We start from the raw sequence: 21,458 nt of genomic DNA on the forward strand, positions 1-21,458 counted from the left end.
TCAAACTCATATAGATCCGCCTGCTTCTGCCTCCCAAGTGCTGAGATTAAAGGTGTGCCCACCATTGCCCAGCACCAGTTTTCCTTTTAATGACAAAAAAGGTTAGGAGGACCAGGGAGTCACACAGTGATCATCATGTTTCCCTGATATCAGACTTCACGATCCTCTGGTTGTGTTGGTTGGTAGCTCACCTCTTAACCTGCTGCATCTCTCTCTCTCTCTCTCTCTCTCTCTCTCTCTCTCTCTCTCTCTCTCTCTCTCTCTCTCTCTCTCTCTCTCTCTTCATTATAACAAATTAAATTTGCTTGAGGTTATTGACCATGTGACCTTGCAAAGGCACTTGCAATCCAGCTTCCTAAAAATGTGAGGCTCCACCTGGTGGAACACTCAGTGGGGTGGCAGGCACCTCTGCAGCGGCCATGTTTCCCCTGAGCGGGCCATGACCTTCCCCTCCCTTGGACATCCAGCTTGTTGTTGAGAAGCTTCTGTGTGTGGACAGTGAACAGAGAGCTGGTATAAGAGATGACAGAACACCGCTGCCTCTGAAGGGCTCAAGGAAGTGAGAGAGGGCACTTAAAAAAAACTGGCATCCTGTACTATGGGTGCTACCATAGCCCTGTGGGGGGGACTATATCAGGGACTCCCCAACTGCATCCCACAAACTCTACTAAAGCCAAGATACTAGATGTGGGTCAGGGCTGCTGATACATCACCTAGGGCTGAATCAGCATGCATGGAATGACTTAGAGAGCATCTGTCTCTGCTCACCCTTCCCAGCAGCCAACACACACACACACACACACACACCCATTTCACAGATGAAAGAGTCAGTCCCATGGTACCAGCAATCGGGGTGACAGCTGGGTTTTCCCACCCACGAACATGTCAGAGGCCCACGAGTGCAGGAAGCAAGTGCTGTCTCTTGTGCACAGTGGAAACTAATCTTTGCAGAAATCTAAGACCTGCTGGAAGCCCCGGGTGCCCCTGGACACAAGAGGGCACTGCAGCCCTACACATTGGTCTTCACAGGAACCCCTACTGGGCTTTGCTTAGTTCCCTGTTTCCTAGTGTCAGGTGCCCTGCTCCCCGTGTAAACCATTTCCACCTGCATTGGATATGTCTGACTCCCTGGGGGTCATGGAGGACTGAGCCCTGGCTTAGGTAATGCCTTCTGTGGTGCCCTCTGTATGGCAGACATTGGATTTGATGTCAGACACACAAAGATGAAATACAGGGGGTGGGGGATGCTCTGCCCTTAGGGAGCCCAGAGCCTAGAATAAGAAAAATTTGGAGATCCTTAAAGAAAGCTGGCTGTCTGCAGGTTACCAACGTGTCCCTAGAGCTCGGGCCAGGTTCTCTCTCCCTCGTGATGGGGCTTTGAGACCCTGTGAACAGTTCAGAAGAATGAAGGGCAGGGGAGAAGGTACCACGTGTCACAGTCTGGGGTAAAACCCTTTTAAGTTGAAAACTGTCAATGTTACGTAAAGTAGAATCACATTGAAGAAGCATCTCGGTGGTGGATGTCTAGACCAGGTTGGCTGTGGGCACGTCAGTGAGGGCTTTTTAAACTTTGTTACTTGTGGCGGGAAGACCACCCAGAATGGGGGCAGCACCAGGTCACGGGCTGGACCTGGACTGAATGAAAAGGAGAGCGTATGGGCTGGGTGCAAGCATGAGTGCGTGTATTCTCTCGACTCTCGGCTGTCACGTGACCAGGTGCTCTATATTCCTGCTGCCTTGATTTCTCTGCATCGAGGGACAGTAACCTGGAACTGTGATTCAAACAAACCCTTTCTTCTTTGAGGTGCTTTCTCAGGGCATTGTATCACAATGCCAAGAAACAAAGGCAACACTGTAGGCAACTGAGAAGGGGCTGGTCAGTGACTGCCAGAAGCGGGAGGGAGAGGCAGCAAGAGGAAGACACCCACCATGTGACAGCAAAGAGAGGAGAGGGAGTGTTCAAGCCAGGGAGTGCTGGTCAGCCATAGGCTGTGTAGCTTAACGGCACTGACTTCGTAGGGTTTTAATTTTAATTAGTTTAGTTCTCAATTTTTCGGTTCCAATTTGAACTGAGAGTTAGAGCGAAATCTATACTGCTGCCGCTGCTGGTGGTGGTGGTTGTGATGACAATGACAGTGATGTTTCTGTTGCTATCATGTTGCTGACCGTTTGATGGTGTGCTCATGAAAAGGATGCTGGCGGTGTTGATACTGATATATTGGTGATGCAATTGTCTCTGTCACGACTCCTACTCAGTATCCCAGAGGTAGCCCTCGGGTCACTCTCACATACTGCCTACAGTGAGGGAAGCTCAGTTTTTGTTTGATGACTGACATGAGCCAACTTAACCATCAGCCCCATTTCAGACTAAAATGACCAAAGTTTCTGTTTTAAGATATTTACTTTTATGTGTGTGTGTGTGTGTGTGTGTGTGTGTGTGAATGTTTGTTTGTATGTACGTATGTATACCCCATGCATGCCTGGTGCCCTCAGAGGCCAGAAGAGGGCATCTGATCCCAAGGAACTGGAGTCACAGACATTCATAAGCCATCACGTGGGCGCAGGGAACTGAACCCAGGCCTTCTGGATGAACAGCAAGGACTCTCAACTTCTGAGCGGTCTCTCCTGCCCTCAGACCAAAGTTTCTGATGGACAAAGATTCGTTTGGACACAGAATCCTTATTTTCTGTGTGGATGGGTGATCTCCATGGTCACTGGGACTGGATGTGGAAAACCTGGTCTAGGATGGACTCTACTGGGCAGGACAGGGTGCCAAGGACCATGGGGACAAACAGATACACAGTTCCCTGTTAGGTCACCAGCATGGTTCCAAAACAAAGGGAAAAAGTGAGATGAGAAACTTGCCAGGCCAGAGAAACATTCGCCTGGGCAGGCAGACCCTTGCCTGCCCTCCCCTTCAGAGTCATGCTATGAGCAGAGGTGCCCTGTGACAACAAAGGGTTGGGAGGGGGTATGCAAGGCAAGGAGTGCTGGCCACCACCAGAAGGATCCCCATGGGTCACGGGAGTACAGTTGTGCAGATGCTGTGACTCTGGACTCCAGGCTGTGTGCACACCCCTCCAGGCTCTCCCCGGTCATCCGAAACACCCCTCTGACTTGAGGTTGACTGAAAGAAACTTGCTGTAAGGCAGCAACAGCTTTGAAAACGCATCCCTGGCTCTGCTGAAGAGACTGACCCTGAGGCCTGTCACCAGCCCTCAGAATCAGCACCCACCCCCTCTGCCTCACCAGTCCCTGAAAGCCAAGTTCCGAGAGGAGACTATTTTATAACTGTGGCCTATGAAGAAGGAACCACGTGCTGTCTCCTCGCTTAGACGCTGGTTCTCCTGTTTTAGCAGCTCTGATACAGAGCTGCTCTTATGACCTCTCTAAAGGCAGCGGTCCATCTTACAGCTGGAAATGCCCTCGTACCAGCCATCCCGTGTGCCCGTCAGTGCAGATGGAGGAGGCGCAATCTCCACAACTGTGAGGGTGTTGGCATCCCACCAGAGGGCAGTGTAATGTAACCTAAGGCACACAGTGACCTTCTAGAAGGTTTCTCCTGAGGCCCCTGAACTTTTAGTTCTATTCTGACCCACAAAGCATGTTGTACGCCATCTCCTGGCGCCACTCACTCTGGCCTGGTGCCTCCGTGGTTTCCCTTGCATAGAGAGGAGCCCCTGGTGGGGGTGATGCTGCCTTTGGCTGAGTCCTGATCCGCCCCCCCTCGGCCCTCATGGGGAGCTGAGGCTCCAGACAACTGCAGTGTGCTGTGGAGGGGCTGGTGTTTCAGAGAACATCTGTTCTGTCCCGCTTTAGCAGCACGGTTATTAAAGCAAGAGGAAATTAATTACAGTTGTCACTGCGTGCTCCGACCATTCTGCTGCTTCCTCTCCATGGAGCACTCATGTGCGTGCTGTAAAATGCCTCACTGGTGCTACACACTGTTGGTTTTGTTTAAGTCATTCCTAATCTCTCACTGATGCGATCAACACGGAGAGCAAACTGGGAAGTGGAGATTTTAATTGTAGAAGAAAAGAACTGGAGGATGCATTTAAGGAGCAAGGCCTAGGTCAGAATCAGTGTACAGCATGCACACGTGCAGACACACAAGTGCAAACCTGCGCACTCATACTGGTGCACATGTGTGCACATGCCTATCCCTGCTCCACACTCATAAAACCAGCGAAAACTCATTTCTTACTCTTTTGTCCCTAGTCTTGGTGAGGTTTCTGTTTCTTTTTGCTTGTTTGTTTCATGTGCACATGTGGTTTCACGTGTGTACAGATGTTTGCATGCACGTAAACGTACTGAGCTAGGAAGTGCAGCTGAGGGTGAATACTGAGGTCTCCTGTTACTCTACAATGAAGTACAGAGTCAAAGAGCTCTGCCGGCATCGGACAGAGTGTCCCAGCTGCTTGGGTATAAAAGCCGCCGTGGCCCCTATAATTCTGCACCTCCATTTATTCACAAGGTGTGAATACGAAAGCTGTAATTCCCACTCTGTGGGATCCCTTTGAGGAGTAAATGGGCAGCTGCATGCAGAAGATCAGAGCCGTGAGTGAGTAGCACACAACACACTCAAGACTGCATGCGTGACAGGGTCAGTGCTTGTCATTATTGCCATTGTGTCTGTGACCACAAGAAGAGGAGGCACAGCCAGAATCGTACAGAGGAGTTAGAAGCCGAGATTGAGGACACTGTGGAGGGTCCACAGGAGGAGAAGGGGGAAGGGACTTCCGGGTGGGGAAAGAGAGAGCCCCAGGTCAGGGTTGAGATGGCCTCAGGTCTCACACGTAGATGTAGACACTGTCCAGGAGCTATGGAAACAGCTAGAGTCCTAACCAAAGGGGGCTGTGGCTGCAACTGTGGAAGTCCTCAGGCACCAGAAAGACAGCAGGTGAGAGCTTGTGATGTAGAAATAAGAGACTTTCAGCAAGTTAGAAGAGAATCAGCATGAGGGAGAAAGAGAATGGGTGCTGGCTGCCTGCGTTCCAAGCGTGTCCCGCCTGCAGCCGTGGGCTACATGTAACCAAGGGAAGGTGTGGCTCCACCCAAAACCAGAAACTCACTCAAAACATCATGAAATTCTGTTCCAAATATTTTTGTAACCAGCGTGTGGTTTGTGGATTTTGTAGTTGTCAGTGTCATGTCATAATGTCAAAAGGGACATGCCTGGGTGATATGACTTGATTTTTGGTTTGGGATTTAGTTTTTCAGAGACTACATCTTGTGTATCTCAGGCTGGCCTTAGGGATGACCTTGAATTCCTGGCTCTCCAGGCGCCATCTCTAGAGTGTGAGGATTGCAGTCATAAACCACCATGTTCCATTTCTATGATGCTGGGAACAGAATCCATGTATACATGGGACTGCACCCCTAGTCCCATGATCTGCTTATTCTGTTCCCTTTGAGGCTGGAAGAAGAAGCATGTGATTTGGGACCTTATGTCATTTCTGTCACACGGAAGAGATTCTGGGAGCCAGGACATCACCTTCCCCGCAACCAAATGTGTTCCTGCCACTGCCCTTGGAACACTCAGCAGGTAACCCAGACAGGGTCCCAGAGACACGCTGTGAGGTGAGGACCTAGGTCTACCCAACAGAACAGCACAGTGAACTTGAGGAGGAAGATGGGCAGAAAACGTCAGAAGCCATGCCCGGGAAGGCCCATGAGACTGAGGCGCAGGACGTGACCAGCCTCCATGGGCCTGCTGAAGCCCCCTGTCCTGTGTCAAGGACTGATCGGATCTGAGAGTAAAGAACCCACTAGCCACCCACACTGGATGTGCGGCCTGAGTGTCTCTCCTGTCATAACTGGCTCGTCCAAATGAACACTGTCCTCTCAGGAAGCTGAGCTCACATTCCCACAAGGAGGGAAGGTTTCAGAAACCTGCTAACCCCACCCTCCTGTTGTCAAGGCAAGGCACACAATAGCCACACCTTAGGCCAAACATACTGTGGATTTAACTTTGGGGGAGCATTATAGGCTTGAATTCTCTGACCTTAAGTTAGGATGGAACAGAGCCACTTCTGTGTGGCCCGACAGAATGCAAGTCCTTCCTCCTTGAGCTTGCTTGATGATCCAGGGTGTGCTCTGCCATAGCACTGTAGTCACCAAAGACAGACAGGATCATTTGTAGCATCTAGGCTAGTGAAGAGCCTCATGACTTGGCCATAAGCATCATTCCCCTGGGGGACCACACCACCATCAGCTGCTCATTCATTTAACCAGACACTATCCTTTGGTGATGTACTATGGAGTTTTCCACATGTGAAGTACAAAGTTTGTAAACTGAAGTTGGCTTTGTGGGTTCGCACCTGTAATCCTATTATTTGGGAGTCTGTAAATTTAAGGCCAGTCTGGGATACAGTGAGACCCTAACTTGATGATGATGACAATGATGATGGTATATGAGGCTGCTATGTTCCAATAATGACTGATGACACAGACATAAATGTATCTTTGGGAATCACATTAAGATACAATTGTTTTCATTGAAATCACCACTGAACTAGAACCACAATATGGCAGGCCAAATACAAGCTATTGCTGTCCAACCATCAGGACGGTACCAGGGCCTTTGAGAAGTGAGTCAGGAAGAGCCTGTTGAAGGGGCTAGAGTCCCTGGTCCAGATTCCAGCCCTGGCACTTTAGAGAACAAATCAGATAGTGGGTATGCACCAAACCACTTTCCTTGTAGGTTTGCCTCATTTCACAAAGCTAAAACTAATTTCCTGCCTTACAGAATTCTGTGTAACCCCTAAATATGTCACTGGGTGCTGGCCAGATGGGGCACACCAGAAACCCCAGCATGTAGGAGTTGGAGGCAGGAAGGTCAACAGTCCAAAGTCATCCTCAGCTACATAGTGAGCTCAAGGCCAGCCTGGGCTACATAAGACCCTTTCTCAGTAAGCAATAAACTAATTTAAGCTTAAATGTTCACCAGGATGACATGATAATGCTTCAGCTTAAATGCAGGTGACTCATAGGTCTAGGAGCTTTTGTAGAGCAGATGCTTGGGGGAAGGAGCTAAAATCCAGGAGTCTTCCAAGGCCCCTCCCTTTTTAAAAAAATGATTATTATTGTTTCAATCATTGGGGAACTTTCTCTTCTTCGAATGCCTGTCATGTGCCCAAGACTCACACATAATTTCTGCCACAAGCGGCCACATATGATGAGAAGAAGTCAGCTTGGTATAGCCTCTTCGTCATTCATGAATGTGTAGAACAGTCTACCTATCCCTCACTGAGCAGTGCCGCTCAGACTTGCCTGCAAAAACAGAATCACTTTCAAGTTCCCTAGACAGAAAATTGGATTGAAGCAAAACTAGATGCCGTGGGGCACAGGCAGAAGGGATTGGGTAGGGGGTGGGGATGGGACTAAATCCCAGATTTGATGTCACCGATAACAAGGCTTCAAAATCAGACAGCAACAAAACCCTTCTGTAGCGCTGACTGGGAAATACTGACTTAGGAACAAATATTTTAATTATCTGCTGTCGTTCGGGTAGCCTGCTCGCTCCCTGTTTGTTAGGATGATCGTATCACCTGGGTGTATACACTTTCTGCACCAGCCATACATGATTCATGAGCTGGTAAATAAAGAGATCTGGAGTCTGGGCGCAGCAGGGCCCTTGCCAATTATCTCCACCGGCCAGAACCTGCCTCCCTCGCCTGTGTGCAGCTGATCTTTGAAAGCATTCATCAGCGCCGCAGCACGCGTGGGGTCGCCTGGGATGTGGGCGTCGCTATTGTTTACATACTAGGGGGTTGGCAGCGGTGGGAGTTATGTGCCGGGGCATCTTCCCAGGATGCGGATGAGAGGGAGCGAGGAAGATGTCTCTGCGGATGTACTTATTCTGGCGGCTTTTCCCTTACAGTCCTGTGTCCTCGTGGTCCTTTCACTTTTCATCCGTGATTGTCACCTCTCCATCCTTGCAGACAGGCGCAAACTCACGCTGTGGACCAAATGGGGCTGGAAGGCAGTAACGTCACTGTGAATGTCACTTTAAATGGAATCCAAGCACGTGACCCTTTGTCCACCAGCACTATAATCTACCATGGTGCGGTGGTCAGCAACCCATCTACATATTTCCCCTTTCAGGAGCAATAACAACTTGGAAGTCAGACATGCACTAAAACAAGTCCTGTCGCTAACTAAAGGTTTTGAAAGATCAATTTTTTTTGTTTTCTTCTCTTCATAAACAATACTTAGCAAATGCAATTCATCTCCTGATATTGGTGACAGACAGTTCTTGTGTTTGTTTGAACGTTTGCGCTCCTCTTTTTTGGAAGATGTATTTTTATTTTATGTGTGTAAACAAAAATGTATTTTATTTTACATGTTCTGCCCTCATGAATGTGAATGTGTGTGCAATGCCCTCAGAGGCCACAGGAGGGAGTCAGATCCCCTGGAACTGGAGTTACAGAGTTATAAGCCACCATGTGGGTCGTAGGAATTGAATCGGGGTCCACTTAAGCCAGTGCTCTTAACCCGTGAGCCATCTCTCCTGCCCCACTCTGTAAGGCAGGCTGAGTTATGGAAGACTTCAGAAATGGTGTAACAGGGCTGAAGGAAGCTTAGATGCATGCTCATTCCTGTGCATGTGTGTTCATACATGCTTGCTCACCTGAGTTTAGGAGTGTGTGTATGGAAGTGTGTGTATACAGAACCAAACAGTAAAGATCTGGCCTCACTGACAGAGGAACTTGCCTTTGGTTTTTGGTTTGTTTTTGTTGTTGTTGTTTGTTTTTTATTTATTTGCTTGTTGATTTATTACGTATACAGTATTCTGTCTGCATGTATGCCTGCAGGCCAGAAGAGGGCACCAGAACTCACTGTGGATGGTTGTGAGCCACCATGTGGTTGCTGGGAATTGAACATGAGACCTTTGGAAGAGCAGCCAGTGCTCTTAACCACTGAGCCATTGCTCCAGCCTCCAACAGAGGAGCTTGTAATGAAATACAATTGTATGCTCTTGCACATCCTCAGACTAGAATATATATGTACCAAAGGATGGGCTAAGGAGGAGCAGAGTGAAGTCCCACTTCCCCGTCTGCCTCCGTCTTCCCCTTCTTCCCCCTTCAGCCGAGAGTTGAGACTCCTTTCTCTCCTCTACTTTTGTGTATATGTATATGTGTGAATGGGGTGTGTGTGTGTGTGTGATAGTGGTGTGTGTGTGTGTGTGTATGGTGTGTACGTATGGATGTGAGGGTATGAACAGGATGTGTGTGCATGCACTACTCTGTGTAATATATACAGAGGCCCACTTTTGACATCAAATATCCTCCTGCATTCACTCTCCACCTTGTATACTGGGGCAGGGTCTCTCACTTGGACCAGAGACTGATGATTCAACTCCTTTAGCCAGTTGGCCGGCTTACCTCGGGGACCTCCTGTCTCTGGCTCCGGAGGGCTGGGATTACAGGTGATCTGCCACCCCCGCCCTGGCATCTACATGGATGCCAGCGAGCACCCTGAGCCTCTTCCTCCACCGCGGCCATGCTTCCCCGTTGCTGCTGCCAGTTCGTATTTCAAAGGGAGATTCCCACTGTGGAACTGTGAGCCTTCGGCCGGATAGGCCTGCCACCCAGAGGGTTGTGAAGCTTGAGCAGATATCCCCCCAGCAGCCAGACAGGCCTGCCACCCAGAGGGTTGTGAAGCTTGAGCAGATATCCCCCCAGCACACAGCATGGAGCCTGCTACAAAGCAAATCATTGGATGCTGTGACTTCTTCCAAAGTGGTTACTGCTCCTGCAGTAGAAACCCAGATGGGAACTGTCTGGAAATCAAAACACCTAGCATGGAGGCAAAGCTCACTCCAGGTCTCCTGACTTCTCTCTGCTCACAGATGTCAAGGTGTGGCTCTCTGCACCATGAACTCCTGGTGACCACACTCACTGGTCAGAATTATGACTGCTTTCAAATGTAAAGAAAGATTATTCAGGTTTCAGACACAGGAACCTGCACAAGCAACAGCCAGCCAGACTTTGAGCAGGCAGGGTGACAAAATGGCAGGAGCCTTCCCTTGTGTAAAGCCGATCTTAATGAAGACTAAGTGAGTTTAGGACAGGGTGTGCCACTCAGAAAAAGAGGAGAAAATAAGAAGAACTTAAACCCTCAACAACCAAAGTGTGTGCTCACTGCTTTTGCCTTATTGTCCCAAAATGCCCGACCTGAGCAACTTAAGGGAAGAGAGATTGGTCTTGGCTCACAGCTTCAGAGGGATTCAGCCAAGCACAGCCCAGAAGGCAGTGTGTGGCAGAGGAAACATGTTCACTTGGTGACCAACAAAGAAACAGAGAGAGTAGCTAGAAGCCAGGGTAGACTTAATCTTCAAAGACCAACCTCTGATTCCCCGCTTCAGTCAGAAAGGCTTCATTGATTGCCCAAGTAGAGCCACCAGCTGGGACACAAGCCTATGGGAGCATTCCCACTCAAGCTGGAACACACCTTTTTACATTCCACATTAGTAATAACACTCCTGTTGTGTGAGATGGGCTTGGAGTATGGTATAGACTCCCCCTGCCAGAATCGTATGCACGGTCCCAACGTATTCAATATGTTCCTTCATCTTTTAGGGAAATCTTTGGGAAACAATAACACAGATCTGGTCAAAGGGTCAATTTAAGATTCTTCTACTTGGTCTTTTTTTCTTAGGAGGAATTTCTTTTGATTTGGGTGTTTTCCTAAATTAATCCATCAGTTTTCAGAAACCTAATGTGGTGATTTGAATGAGAAATCTCCCCTGTGGTCTCAGGCATTTGAACACATGGTCCCCAGTAAGCGGGGCTTGGGGGGGGTGCTTTAGAAGGTGCAGCCTTGCTGGCGGAAGCACATCGTGTCACCACGGCAGGCTTTGGGAACATATCGCACTGCCCTGCATGCAGTATGCAGGCCCTACTTCCTGCTTGTGGCTTATGATGTGAGCTCTCAGCTTCCTGCCCCTGCCACTCTGCCTGACACTTGTGGCCATGCTTCTCCACCGTAACGGACTCTCATCCCACCGGAACCATTAGCCCAAATAAACCCTTCCTTCTATCATGGCCTTGGTCATGATGATTTTATCACAGCAAAAGAAACATCGATGTACCTACTCACCACAGAAATCTGGAAGCCAGTTGGTATTGCCGTAATTCATGGGCAGCAGAGAGTGAAAGCCACTGATCTTCTGCAGGGAAATACAATGGCGCTGGGGCCATAGGTGGCCACAGGGTTAGGGCGCCTGCCCACTCTGGGAGGATCTGACCTCATGTCATGTTATGGCTTAGATAAGTAGTGCCCTCAAAAGGCTCTCTTGTGTTAAAAGCTTAGCTGCCTGCTGGTGAGCGAGCTTCTGAGAGGTGACTGGACTATGGGGCCTCTGGCCTCAGCAATGGCTTGTTTATTAATGGGTTCACAACTGATTGAACTCTTTGCAGGGAGCATCTTCTTGGAGGAAGAAGGTCACTGGAGGGTAGTCTTGAAGGGTAGACCTGTCCCTGGTCTCTCTATTCCCCCATTCTTTCTCTTCCTCTCCTCCCCTTTCCCTCCCTCTCCCTCTCTTCCCCTCCCCCTTCTCTCTTATCTACCATGAGGTGAGTCCATCTGCTCCACCACACACTCCTCACTGAGACCTCAACATGACCGAGAAAAAAAACATGAACTATGAGCTGAAGCCACAGCCCTCACCGAGCCCTTCCTCCAGAGTTGTTCCCTCCAGGATTGTTACAGCAATAAAACATGATGAACATGGGTCAGGACTCTACATGGGTTGGGGACACAGAAGTGTCCTCTGGTGGTCTGTAAACTTGATCAGTGTCTTCGTTAGTATAGTTTGACTTGTAGTCTAAGAAGTTTGCTATTTAGAGTCATAATGATAATGGCGCAGCTGTCACATAGCTCTCAGACCTGTGAAGGCAGTTACTGAGAACCAGGGGTACAGGGCCGCAGCAACCTGAATTATTAAAAGCAGGGCACAGAGAATAGTCTCAAGAGACCTTTCACCAGCCTAATTTCTAGTTTCCTATGCCACGGCCAGGTTGGTGCTTAGCAGGCCATTCATTAACTGTTAATTTGTTCGGCGGGCATTACATACTTTGCCCACTGCCCTCTGGGGTAGGAAGTGGGAGGAGACATAGAATTGTGCCCGGGGTCGGGTGGGGGGCTCAGTGCATGCGTCTTTCTGTCTGGGTGGGGTAGAAATGGTTTCACTTTTGAACGTTGTAGCTCAGCGAGTATGTTTGCTACCTCCTGTGCTGGATACAAGAGAAATGCCTACAGCCATGGGACAAGGCAGTAACTTCCAAAGTGGCATTAAATTGGCAACTGTGCAATTAAAGGGGGACCAAGAGCAGACATAAAGACTTCACAAGGCGTGTGACCTTGAGGTGTGCTGTGTAATGCTGCAGAGGGCACATTTTTCCTATTGGTTTTCAGAGATACAGATCATTTCTTTTTTTTTTTTAGCCTACTAATCCCAGCTCCCCCTCCCTCCCCTCCTCCTGCTCCCCCCACCTTCCCCACACCCCATCTCATCCCTTTTGCTCCTCAGAGAGGTTAAGGCCTCCCATGGGGAGTCAACGAAGTCTGTCCCACCACAATGTTGAGGCAGGATCAAGGCCCTCCCCGCTATGTCTAGGCTGAGCAAGGTATCAAGACATTTCTATTAATCACAGCCATGGTGGTATGACAGACCACTTGAACCAATTTCCTTTGTGTGTCTAGGGGAAATATCGTATCCTTCATCCAGCATTTCCTCCCAGCTTCCCAAAGATCTTGGTCACCAATATTCTACTCCCTCCTATGCATCCCGGGAAGTGTGCTCATCTTTCTGTGGTCTGGCTCATTTTACTGAGCAGAGTGTCCTCCTGGTGTGTCGACGCCATCACAAATGGCAGGAGTTTGGGGGATAAAATGTAGTCCCAAGGGAATATGCTGTTTTCTCTGCCCAGTCATTTGGTGACGGACACTTGGTTGCTTCAGTGTCTTGACTTGTGTGGACAATGCTTCAGTGATACGGGGGTGCACCTACCTTTCCAGCCTTCTGACTGCATTGCCTTGGGGTACGCACTCAGTGGTAGGATACCTGGGCCAGTTGACAGTTTTCTTTGTAAGTTCTGACACACCTTCATGCTGATTTTCACAATCGCTGCACTGATTTACAGTCTCGCCAACAATGCACAAGAACTCCCTCTCCACATCAACAGCACTTGTCTCTTGACAGTACCCATCCAAATGGTGCAAGATGGTGTCTCACTGTGGTTTTAATTAGATTTCCACAATCAGTGTTATTTGTTTTTCATTTTCTTGTTGGCCCTCTTTCTATCTTCTTTCAAGAAATGTTTGGGTAAACTGGAAAGATGGCTCAGCAGTTAAGAGCACTCACTGTGCTTCCAGAGGACCTGAGTTAGGTTCCTAACACCCGAGTTCCTCACAGGCTCCTATAACTCCAGCTCCAGGGGATTCAATACCTTCTTCCGGCCTCTGCTAGCACATGCGTGCACGCACGCACGCATGCGCACACACACACACACACACACACACAAGAATAAAAATAAGATCTTAAGGAAGGAAGGAAGACCTAGTCAGATGCTTTTTTAATGTTGTTAACACATCTGCGTGACATGTATATGTGTGCATGCACGTATGAAAGACGGAGGTCAGTGTTGGATGTCTTCCTTTGTCACTTTACACCTTATTTTTTCTCAATATATGTTTTATTTAAATTAGAAACATACATGTTTCACATGTCAGTCCCAGCTCCCTCTCCCACCCCTCCTCCCTTGTCCCTCCACCAGCCTCCCAACCCCCCCACCCAATCACCACATCATTCCCCAGGGAGGGTGAGACCTTGGGGGGGATCTCTACAGTCTGTCATTTCATCCTGGGCAGAACCTAGGCCCTTCCCCATGTGTCCAGGCTGAGAGAGCATCCCTCCATGTGGAATGGGCTCCCCAAGCTCATTCATAAACCATGGTGAACACTGATCTACTACCCAAGGCCCCAGTGATTTCTGTGGCCTCCTCCCTGACACTACATTCATGGAGTCTGGATCAGCCCCCTGTTGGCCTCTCAGCCATCAGTCTGGGATTCAAGAGCTCCCCCTTATCTGGTCAGCTGTCTTTGTGGGTTTCATCATCATGGTCTTGACCCCTTTGCTCATCACTCCTCCATCTCTGTCACTGGGTTCCATGAGTTCAGTTCAGTGTTTAGCTGTGGGTATCTGTCTCTGCTTCCATCAGTCCCTGGATGAAGGTTCTAGGATGGCATACAGGGTAGTCATCAACCCTATCATCAAGGAGGGGTTATTAGTGTAGCCTCTCCACTATTGTTTAGTTTGCCAGTTGGTGTTATCCTTGTAGATCTCTGGAGATCTTACTAGTGTCAGCTCTCTCCTCAAGCCTATAATGACTCAATCTATTATGGTGTCTCTCATCCTGCTCTCCTCTATTCTTACCTCGACTCAACCTTCCTACTCCCCCATGCCTTCTTCTCCCCTCCTCTTATTACACATTTTTTTAACAGGGTCTTTTATAGAATCTGGTGCTCACCAATTAGCTAGACTGCAAGCTTCCAGGATGCTCCTGCACCCAGTTCCACACTGCTGGGATTGCGGACACTGCCGCCACACCCAGCCTTTACATGAGTCTTGGGAACCCAAACTCAGATCCTCCTGCTTGCACAGCCAACACTTTGTCTGATGAGCATCTCCTGTGTTTTTCCACTGCAAGGTTCATGACGATTAGAGAAGGATATGCAGGAAAGCACAAGTCCATCTGCTGTCTTAGTTTCTAAACAAGCAGGACAAATCTGGTTTGCTATTAAGATATAGTGATGTTTGTAAGCATACACACAAGTTTTTAATGTTGTTTTGTTGGTGCATTTAAAATACTTGGGCTGCAGAGATGGCCCAGTGGCTAAGAGCCCTTGCTGCTCTTCCAGAGGACCTGCGTTTGGTTCCCAGCACCCATGTGAGGCAATGTAACTCTAGCTCCAGAAGATCTGATTCCTCTGGCTTTCCAGGCATCTGTATTCATGTGCACATACCAGCATACAGATACACATACCTACTCATAAGTAAAACTAACAAAATATAAAGCCGGACTTGGTGACACATGCCTTTAATATCAGCACTTGGGAGACAGAGGCAGGGGGATCTCTCTGATAGTCAGGACTACCTAGAGAAACTCTGTATCAAAAAAACCCAACAAGCTAATAATAATGGCTAAAGAGGTGGCTCTGTAGTTAAGAGCATTGGCTGCTCTTCTAGAGAACCCAGGTTCAATTCCCAGACCCCACATGGTAGCTCACAACTGCCTGTAGCTCCCAGTTCCAGGGGACTTGTGCAAAGGTATACATGCACATACATATACACGCAGAAAAAATAGCTTTAAAATATATATAAACTAAGACAGGTGTGGCAGCACACACCTTTAATCCCAGCACTCAGAAGCCAGAGGCAGGAAGACCTTTGTCATTTCAAGACCAGCCTGGTCTACAAAGTTAATTCCAGGACAACCAGGATTACATAGTGAGACCTAGCTCAATATTTATATATGTATGTATGTATGTATATCTTTTAAAATATTTTAGTATTTTATAACATAGTTATGAAAGAAGATTTAAAACTGTTCTGGTTCTAGCAGTCATGGAATTTCCATGTTTGGTGGCAGATAACTGCATAAAATATATTCAATAGTGAACATGTAAACCGGGTGTTGGTGGCACATTCCAGCACTTGGGAGGCAGAGGCAGGCGGATCTCCGTGAGTTCGAGGCCAGCCTGGTCTACAGAGTGAGTTCCAGGACAGGCTCCAAAGCAATACAGAGAAACCCTGTCTTGAAAAGCCGGAAAAAAAATAGTGAACGTGTAAAATCCAATGTGAAACTCCACAGCGCTGTGTCAAATGGCTGTGCTAACGGCATAGAAATTCATTGAGTTGTACAAACTTTCGGTCTGGTTAATTTTGCATGTGATTTTTTGTTTGCAACTTTTTGTAATAAAAGTTTTTCAAAACTGCTTATATGTAAATGTGACTACACATATAGAAGGGTTTAGGCTCTTTTTTGGAGAGTGGGATGAAGCTGTCCTTTAGCTGTCATTTAGTCCCTTTCTTTACTATTTGAATTTTTGTTTCGAGACGTGTATTAAGTCACCGTACTAGAACATGAAACCTCGCCCAAGCTCTGTGACTTCCTCACTGCGTGACTGCGACAAAAGACTTAAAGCTTGCTCTGCCACTGTTTTCTTGTCTGTAAACTGTTTGAAGCGTCTCTGCAGAAGCACTCTGAAGACTGACTTGAAATTATTCATAGGAGAGAGTTACCAGGATGTCTTTTACACAGTAGGCACTGAATAAATAATAATTGTTTACATTATTAATAAGAGCATGGGACATGCTCTGTTTGCAAATTTCCTCACGGCAAAATGTGCAAGGCAAACAGCCGTAGGCTCCTTATCTCTTGATGTCTGCTTTGCTCTCTGCTCGGGCTCCCAGGGGACAGGATGGCAGAACAGGGCCACTTAGTGTGCCTCCAGAGTTTAACCCCGAGGTCAGTGCTTACCTGCCCATTGGGGTGCATAGTCAGATGTCCATGGCTTCTCCCCTGTAGGTAAGGAGTACTGGAGTCAGCAAATAAAAGTATGGTCTGCCTAGCCACGTGTGAGTTCTAGGCAAACAACAGGGACTTATTTATAGTGAAAAAGTTGTCATTGTTTCCCAGAAATTCACAGGTAACCCAGCAGCCTCCATATTCTTTCCTGGCCATCCTGTCTCTGGATGGATAAGCAAGGGGCATAGCTGGACCTTCTCTGTGTACACTAAGTGTGTCTGTGTCAGTTCCAAGGCAGCCAGTCTCTGCTCTGCGGTGACCTCCGTCTGTGACTCTAGGCAGCAGCACACTCCAGCACACTCTGGCTGAGCCTGCCTCACTCTGCCTATCAACACAGAGCATCCTTCTTGGACCTGGACCAGGCAGTCCGCGCTCCAGATCTTGCATGGGGTCTATAAGCCACACTGGGACCCATGGCAGATACTTAGCCCTCAACTTAGCCATTTGTCACATGGACCCTAGAAGTATGCAGGGAGTCCTGACAGTGACTCTGTGGATGCAAAGCCCCAGCATTGCTCTTCCTAAATATGCATTCTGTGACATTTCTTGTCACACGCATGCACATGCACACACATGTACACACATATGCGCACACATACACACATGCACACATGCACGCACACACACACAATTCCAAGACCCCCACCCCGAGTCCCCAGCCACCCCGGCAATGCTATCCTCCATTACTCTCTGTCCACTCACCTCAAGCTTGCTCTTTTTCCTTTTGTCACTACTCAGTCCCTACCCCACCCGCAAGGTGGCATCTCCTTAGTGTTCCTTCTCACTCTTTCCACATCACTCTTAGGATGTGTCTAGACGCTGGAAATGGCAGCGCTGAAGGAACAAGCCCTTGCCCGTCATGGAGCTGTGTACTGATGCTGCAGATAAGGGACAAGAGCCAGCATGCCCATCATGTCCAAGGTCCCAACCCCACAGTCTGTGCCATGGTACCCTGTAAGAGAAGGCGAGTGAGTGACCAGCCCTGTGGCCATGGGTAGGTCCTCTTTCAGACTAGGTAGTGAAAGGCTTTCCAGAGAATGGAAAGATAATCCATGCTGATATCTGAGGTCAGGAAGAGCAAAGTGGCCGGGGAGGGGGTGGCACTCAGCCTCCCTCAGACCCTGCAGCAGGTACAGCTGGCAGATCCAAGCCTGCAGACAGCAATAGAGGCAAGAGGATGGGGAAGGTCCCCAGCCTAGAAGCTAAGCATGCATCCGTCAAACTAAAATAATTGGGAAAGTTTTCCTCCTGGCCCTGCTATCGTTGAAGGTAGCAGTGAACCCATGGGTAGCTGAGCAGGGGCTACTTACTGTCCTGGGAGCTTCCTCCTAACTCCTGATGCCCAACAGCCTGGAGTTGGGAAGATTCCCATTGAAGGGGCTCAGTGAACAGATTCACATATTCAAAACCCATTCCCCACGTACTGGGGAGTTTGCAAAACCATCGAAGGAGGTCAGAGACTAGGGACTATGATGGCTCCTCCCAGAGTTCTGATGACCATTTTTTCAAGCCTGAGGCTTGAGTAATGTATACGGAGTCCAGGAAAGCATCCTGGGCCTGCAGCTCAATAGTGAAAATGGGGCTATGGGGCTTTAATCCAAATGCAGTGCTTACTAAAATGGCAATTCGTGCCGTGTGGTGATCTGGAAAACTGTACAGGAGTGACTGGTGGTGTCTGTCAGAATCCAACACGTATGTCTTGTTCAAAGCCTTGAAGAAGCATGAAGAAAAAGCAGAGTAGCCAGGGCTTCCTTCAGAAGCTAATAAGCAACGTACAGGTTGCACACCCTTCAAGAGGACACCATCATAACATCAACTGTTTTTCACTTTCTATTTTCATGTGTATTTAGATACTAGCACACGTGTGTTTGTATGTGGGTGTGGATACGCATACACTCGTGTGTGCACATGCATGTAGGAGCCTGAGGTTGATGTCAGGAATCACCCATTGCATTTCTTCTGTATTCACTGAGGCAGACACTCTCAATCAAACCCAGAGCATACCAGTATTGCTCATCTCACTAATCAGCCTGTTCTGGGGATCCTCTATACCTGCTTTCTGGAATTGGCAGGCAGAATGTGGGCTCTCGGGAGCCAAACTCAGGTCCTCATTATTGTGTGGCAAAAGCACCTCCCCTGCTCGTCAAATACCCAAGTGTAGCCATCATCTGTACCCTGAACAGGGATGCTGGTAATGAACCTGGCCGTGATATTAGAGAGCTATGTCTCTTCTGGCTGCATTATCCCTTAGACCTAGGCAGTTCACATGTCATAAGCAAAGCTTCTTTTCTTCTTTTGTTCTTAACGAATGACCTTGTTTTGTTTCGTTTTTTCCTCTTGTGGTCTCTCTGCTCTCCGGACCCAGGCCCTGGTGTACCCTCTGTGACTGTGCATAACACCACGGATAAGAGAAGTAAGTGCTGCTCCTCTGAAATCTTTCTGACCCTCGGGAGAATAGAAGCCAAGGTTCATGAGATACTCCAACCCCACCAGCTCCAGGGCCTAGGGGTGGTTGGGCCCTGTAGGTCCAATGGGCCCCCCTCTCGCAGCCACTACTGGTGATAAATAAAATTGTCATGAGGACCAGTGTGACAAAGCTGAGGGCCCATGATGTCCCTGGAAATGTCTAGGATCCACAACAGCCTTTGAGTGCTGAGGCTGGGTGGCCCTTCCCGGGATAACCCAGGTCATGGCTAAAATCTTCTAAATGCAGCCCAAGACTGGCTGGATTTGAACAGCAGTCCATAGAGGACTTCACTCTTGTCTCCTCTAAGGCTCCATGGGTACTGAGAGGTTTATCTGCCTGCAGGTTAGATGGTCATGTCCGTGACATGGGGATCTGCACAACAGGGTGATTAGGACCCCTGCCCTAGAGAGATGGCTCAGCCATTAAAAGTTGAGACAGCAGCAAGCAAACCACAGCAAATGCTCCAGTGAGCTCCGACGGCGCACAGATGAAGTTTACAGTCTGAGCTGAGTCTGCGGGGTGTGTCTGTCTTGGACACACAGAATGCAATTGTCTGAGCAGGAGTACAAAACCCTGACTCTCCAGAGCCAGTCTGCAGCTCCTGGGAGTGTCCACTCTGCGGGGAGCAGGCCTGGTCCACCTGGAAGGGAAAGCTGAGCTGCAAGACCTGGTCAGGTGTCAGAGCCAGCACTGTATCTGGCCTCCAGGTGTCTGTAGGAGCGAGTGACTCTCTGTCAGTGAGCTAGCCTGCTACAACATGCCACAGTCCAGTATAACACCACTTGAAATGACAGCCTTGAATGTAATGCCCTGTGCTTGCCTTTTATCTGTCAAATTAGTAACTTCTGGGTGAGGCCACACATACCTTCTAACCCTCGGCTGCTAGTCTAGGTGACAGTATCTTGTCCGTGCCATGGTCACAAGTTCCTGGCAGTCTCTGTGCCAGGTGAACAGTCTGCAGCACACCGTGGATGGATGGATGGCTCAGGCAGGCAGCAAAGCTGAAGCATCATGGACCAGCCTTAGGTCCCAGTCACTTTCACCCATGATTTAAAACCCCTAGAGCACCAGGTGGTTAGGTGCCAGGCAGGGTTCAGACCAGTCACTTTCACCCATGATTTAAAACCCCTAGAGCACCAGGTGGTTAGGTGCCAGGCAGGGTTCAGACCAGTCACTTTCACCCATGATTTAAAACCCCTAGAGCACCAGGTGGTTAGGTGCCAGGCAGGGTTCAGACCAGTCACTTTCACCCATGATTTAAAACCCCTAGAGCACCAGGTGGTTAGGTGCCAGGCAGGGTTCAGACCAGTCACTTTCACCCATGATTTAAAACCCCTAGAGCACCAGGTGGTTAGGTGCCAGGCAGGGTTCAGACCAGTCACTTTCACCCATGATTTAAAACCCCTAGAGCACCAGGTGGTGGTGGCTCGTGCCTTTAATCCCAGCACTCAAGAGGCAGAGGCAGAGGCAGGTGGATCTCTGTGAGTCTGAGGCCAGCCTGGTCTACAGACTGAGTTCCAAGACAGCCAGGGATACACACAGAGAAATGCTGTCTCAAAAAGAATGCCTGAAGAGAGAACAAAAGAGACTCTGTCTCAAACATGGTACAAGGTGAGGACTGTACCAAAGGATGTCCCCTGACCTCCACACATGCACCATGATATGCACATGGCCATAATTGCAGATGAATATACAGAGAGAGAAAGAGACTTAAAATTAGTAAGCCCCTGAAGAAGTTCCAGGAGTAAAGATACAGTGAAGCTGCCTAACCTGCATACCACTACCTCACCAGCCTGCAGTGGGGTGCCTGCAGAAGCCCACAGATTGTCGCTTAGCAACCGGATGCTCTGTGCTCATCCTCTTGCCCACTTAGGCTGGTGTCTTCCAGTCAAGGTCCCTGAAGCCAGCAGCTTTTCAGCATGTGTTATGGCCCATGTAAGGCCAGGGCCATCTGGAAGACTGTATGCATTTGTGGACTTCTCGGCGCAGGTTAGGAGAATAGAGGCATGGACCTCGGATGAATTTCCCAAGTGCCCAAGTGGTAGGCTGCATTTCCAGTCAAAAATAACGTGGTTCCTCAGAGCGCTTTTTCCTTTACAGGCTGAGTGAGTATGCCCTGCCCAAAAATCTAAAATCCAAACACTCCAAAATCTGGAACTTCTTGAATATAAACATCTCAACATGTGATGGGCGCAGTCACAGTACAGATGCAGTTATATCATCTGAAATTGCCTTCAGGCCATGAAACAGAAAGGGATCTAGTTCAAACTTGAGTCTCATGCCCAGACAAACTATGGAACACAGAGACTGTAAAATCTACAAGAACAGGAAATCTGAAGCTCCCCGTGTGTCTGTCCAGCACTCCACAGCCACTGACTGCTCAGCTGCCTGCACCC

The 21,458-nt window shown here is 48.7% G+C and overlaps 1 protein-coding gene across 5 annotated transcripts in view; it reads left to right on the top strand.

Moving 5' to 3' along the window:
• Dpp6 (dipeptidyl peptidase like 6) overlaps positions 1 to 21,458 on the top strand; it is an 890,647-nt gene that overhangs the window by 838,482 nt on the left and 30,707 nt on the right. For all 5 annotated transcript variants that reach the window (XM_013123747.3, XM_013123748.3, XM_005084206.4 and 2 more), the window contains exon 17: positions 18,961 to 19,008. In XM_013123747.3, the coding sequence (XP_012979201.1) occupies positions 18,961 to 19,008 (48 nt within the window). The remainder of the gene's footprint in view (positions 1 to 18,960; positions 19,009 to 21,458) is intronic.

Source organism: Mesocricetus auratus, unplaced genomic scaffold, assembly GCF_017639785.1.
Source record: "Mesocricetus auratus isolate SY011 unplaced genomic scaffold, BCM_Maur_2.0 Super-Scaffold_100676, whole genome shotgun sequence".
NCBI classification, from domain to species: domain Eukaryota; kingdom Metazoa; phylum Chordata; class Mammalia; order Rodentia; family Cricetidae; genus Mesocricetus; species Mesocricetus auratus.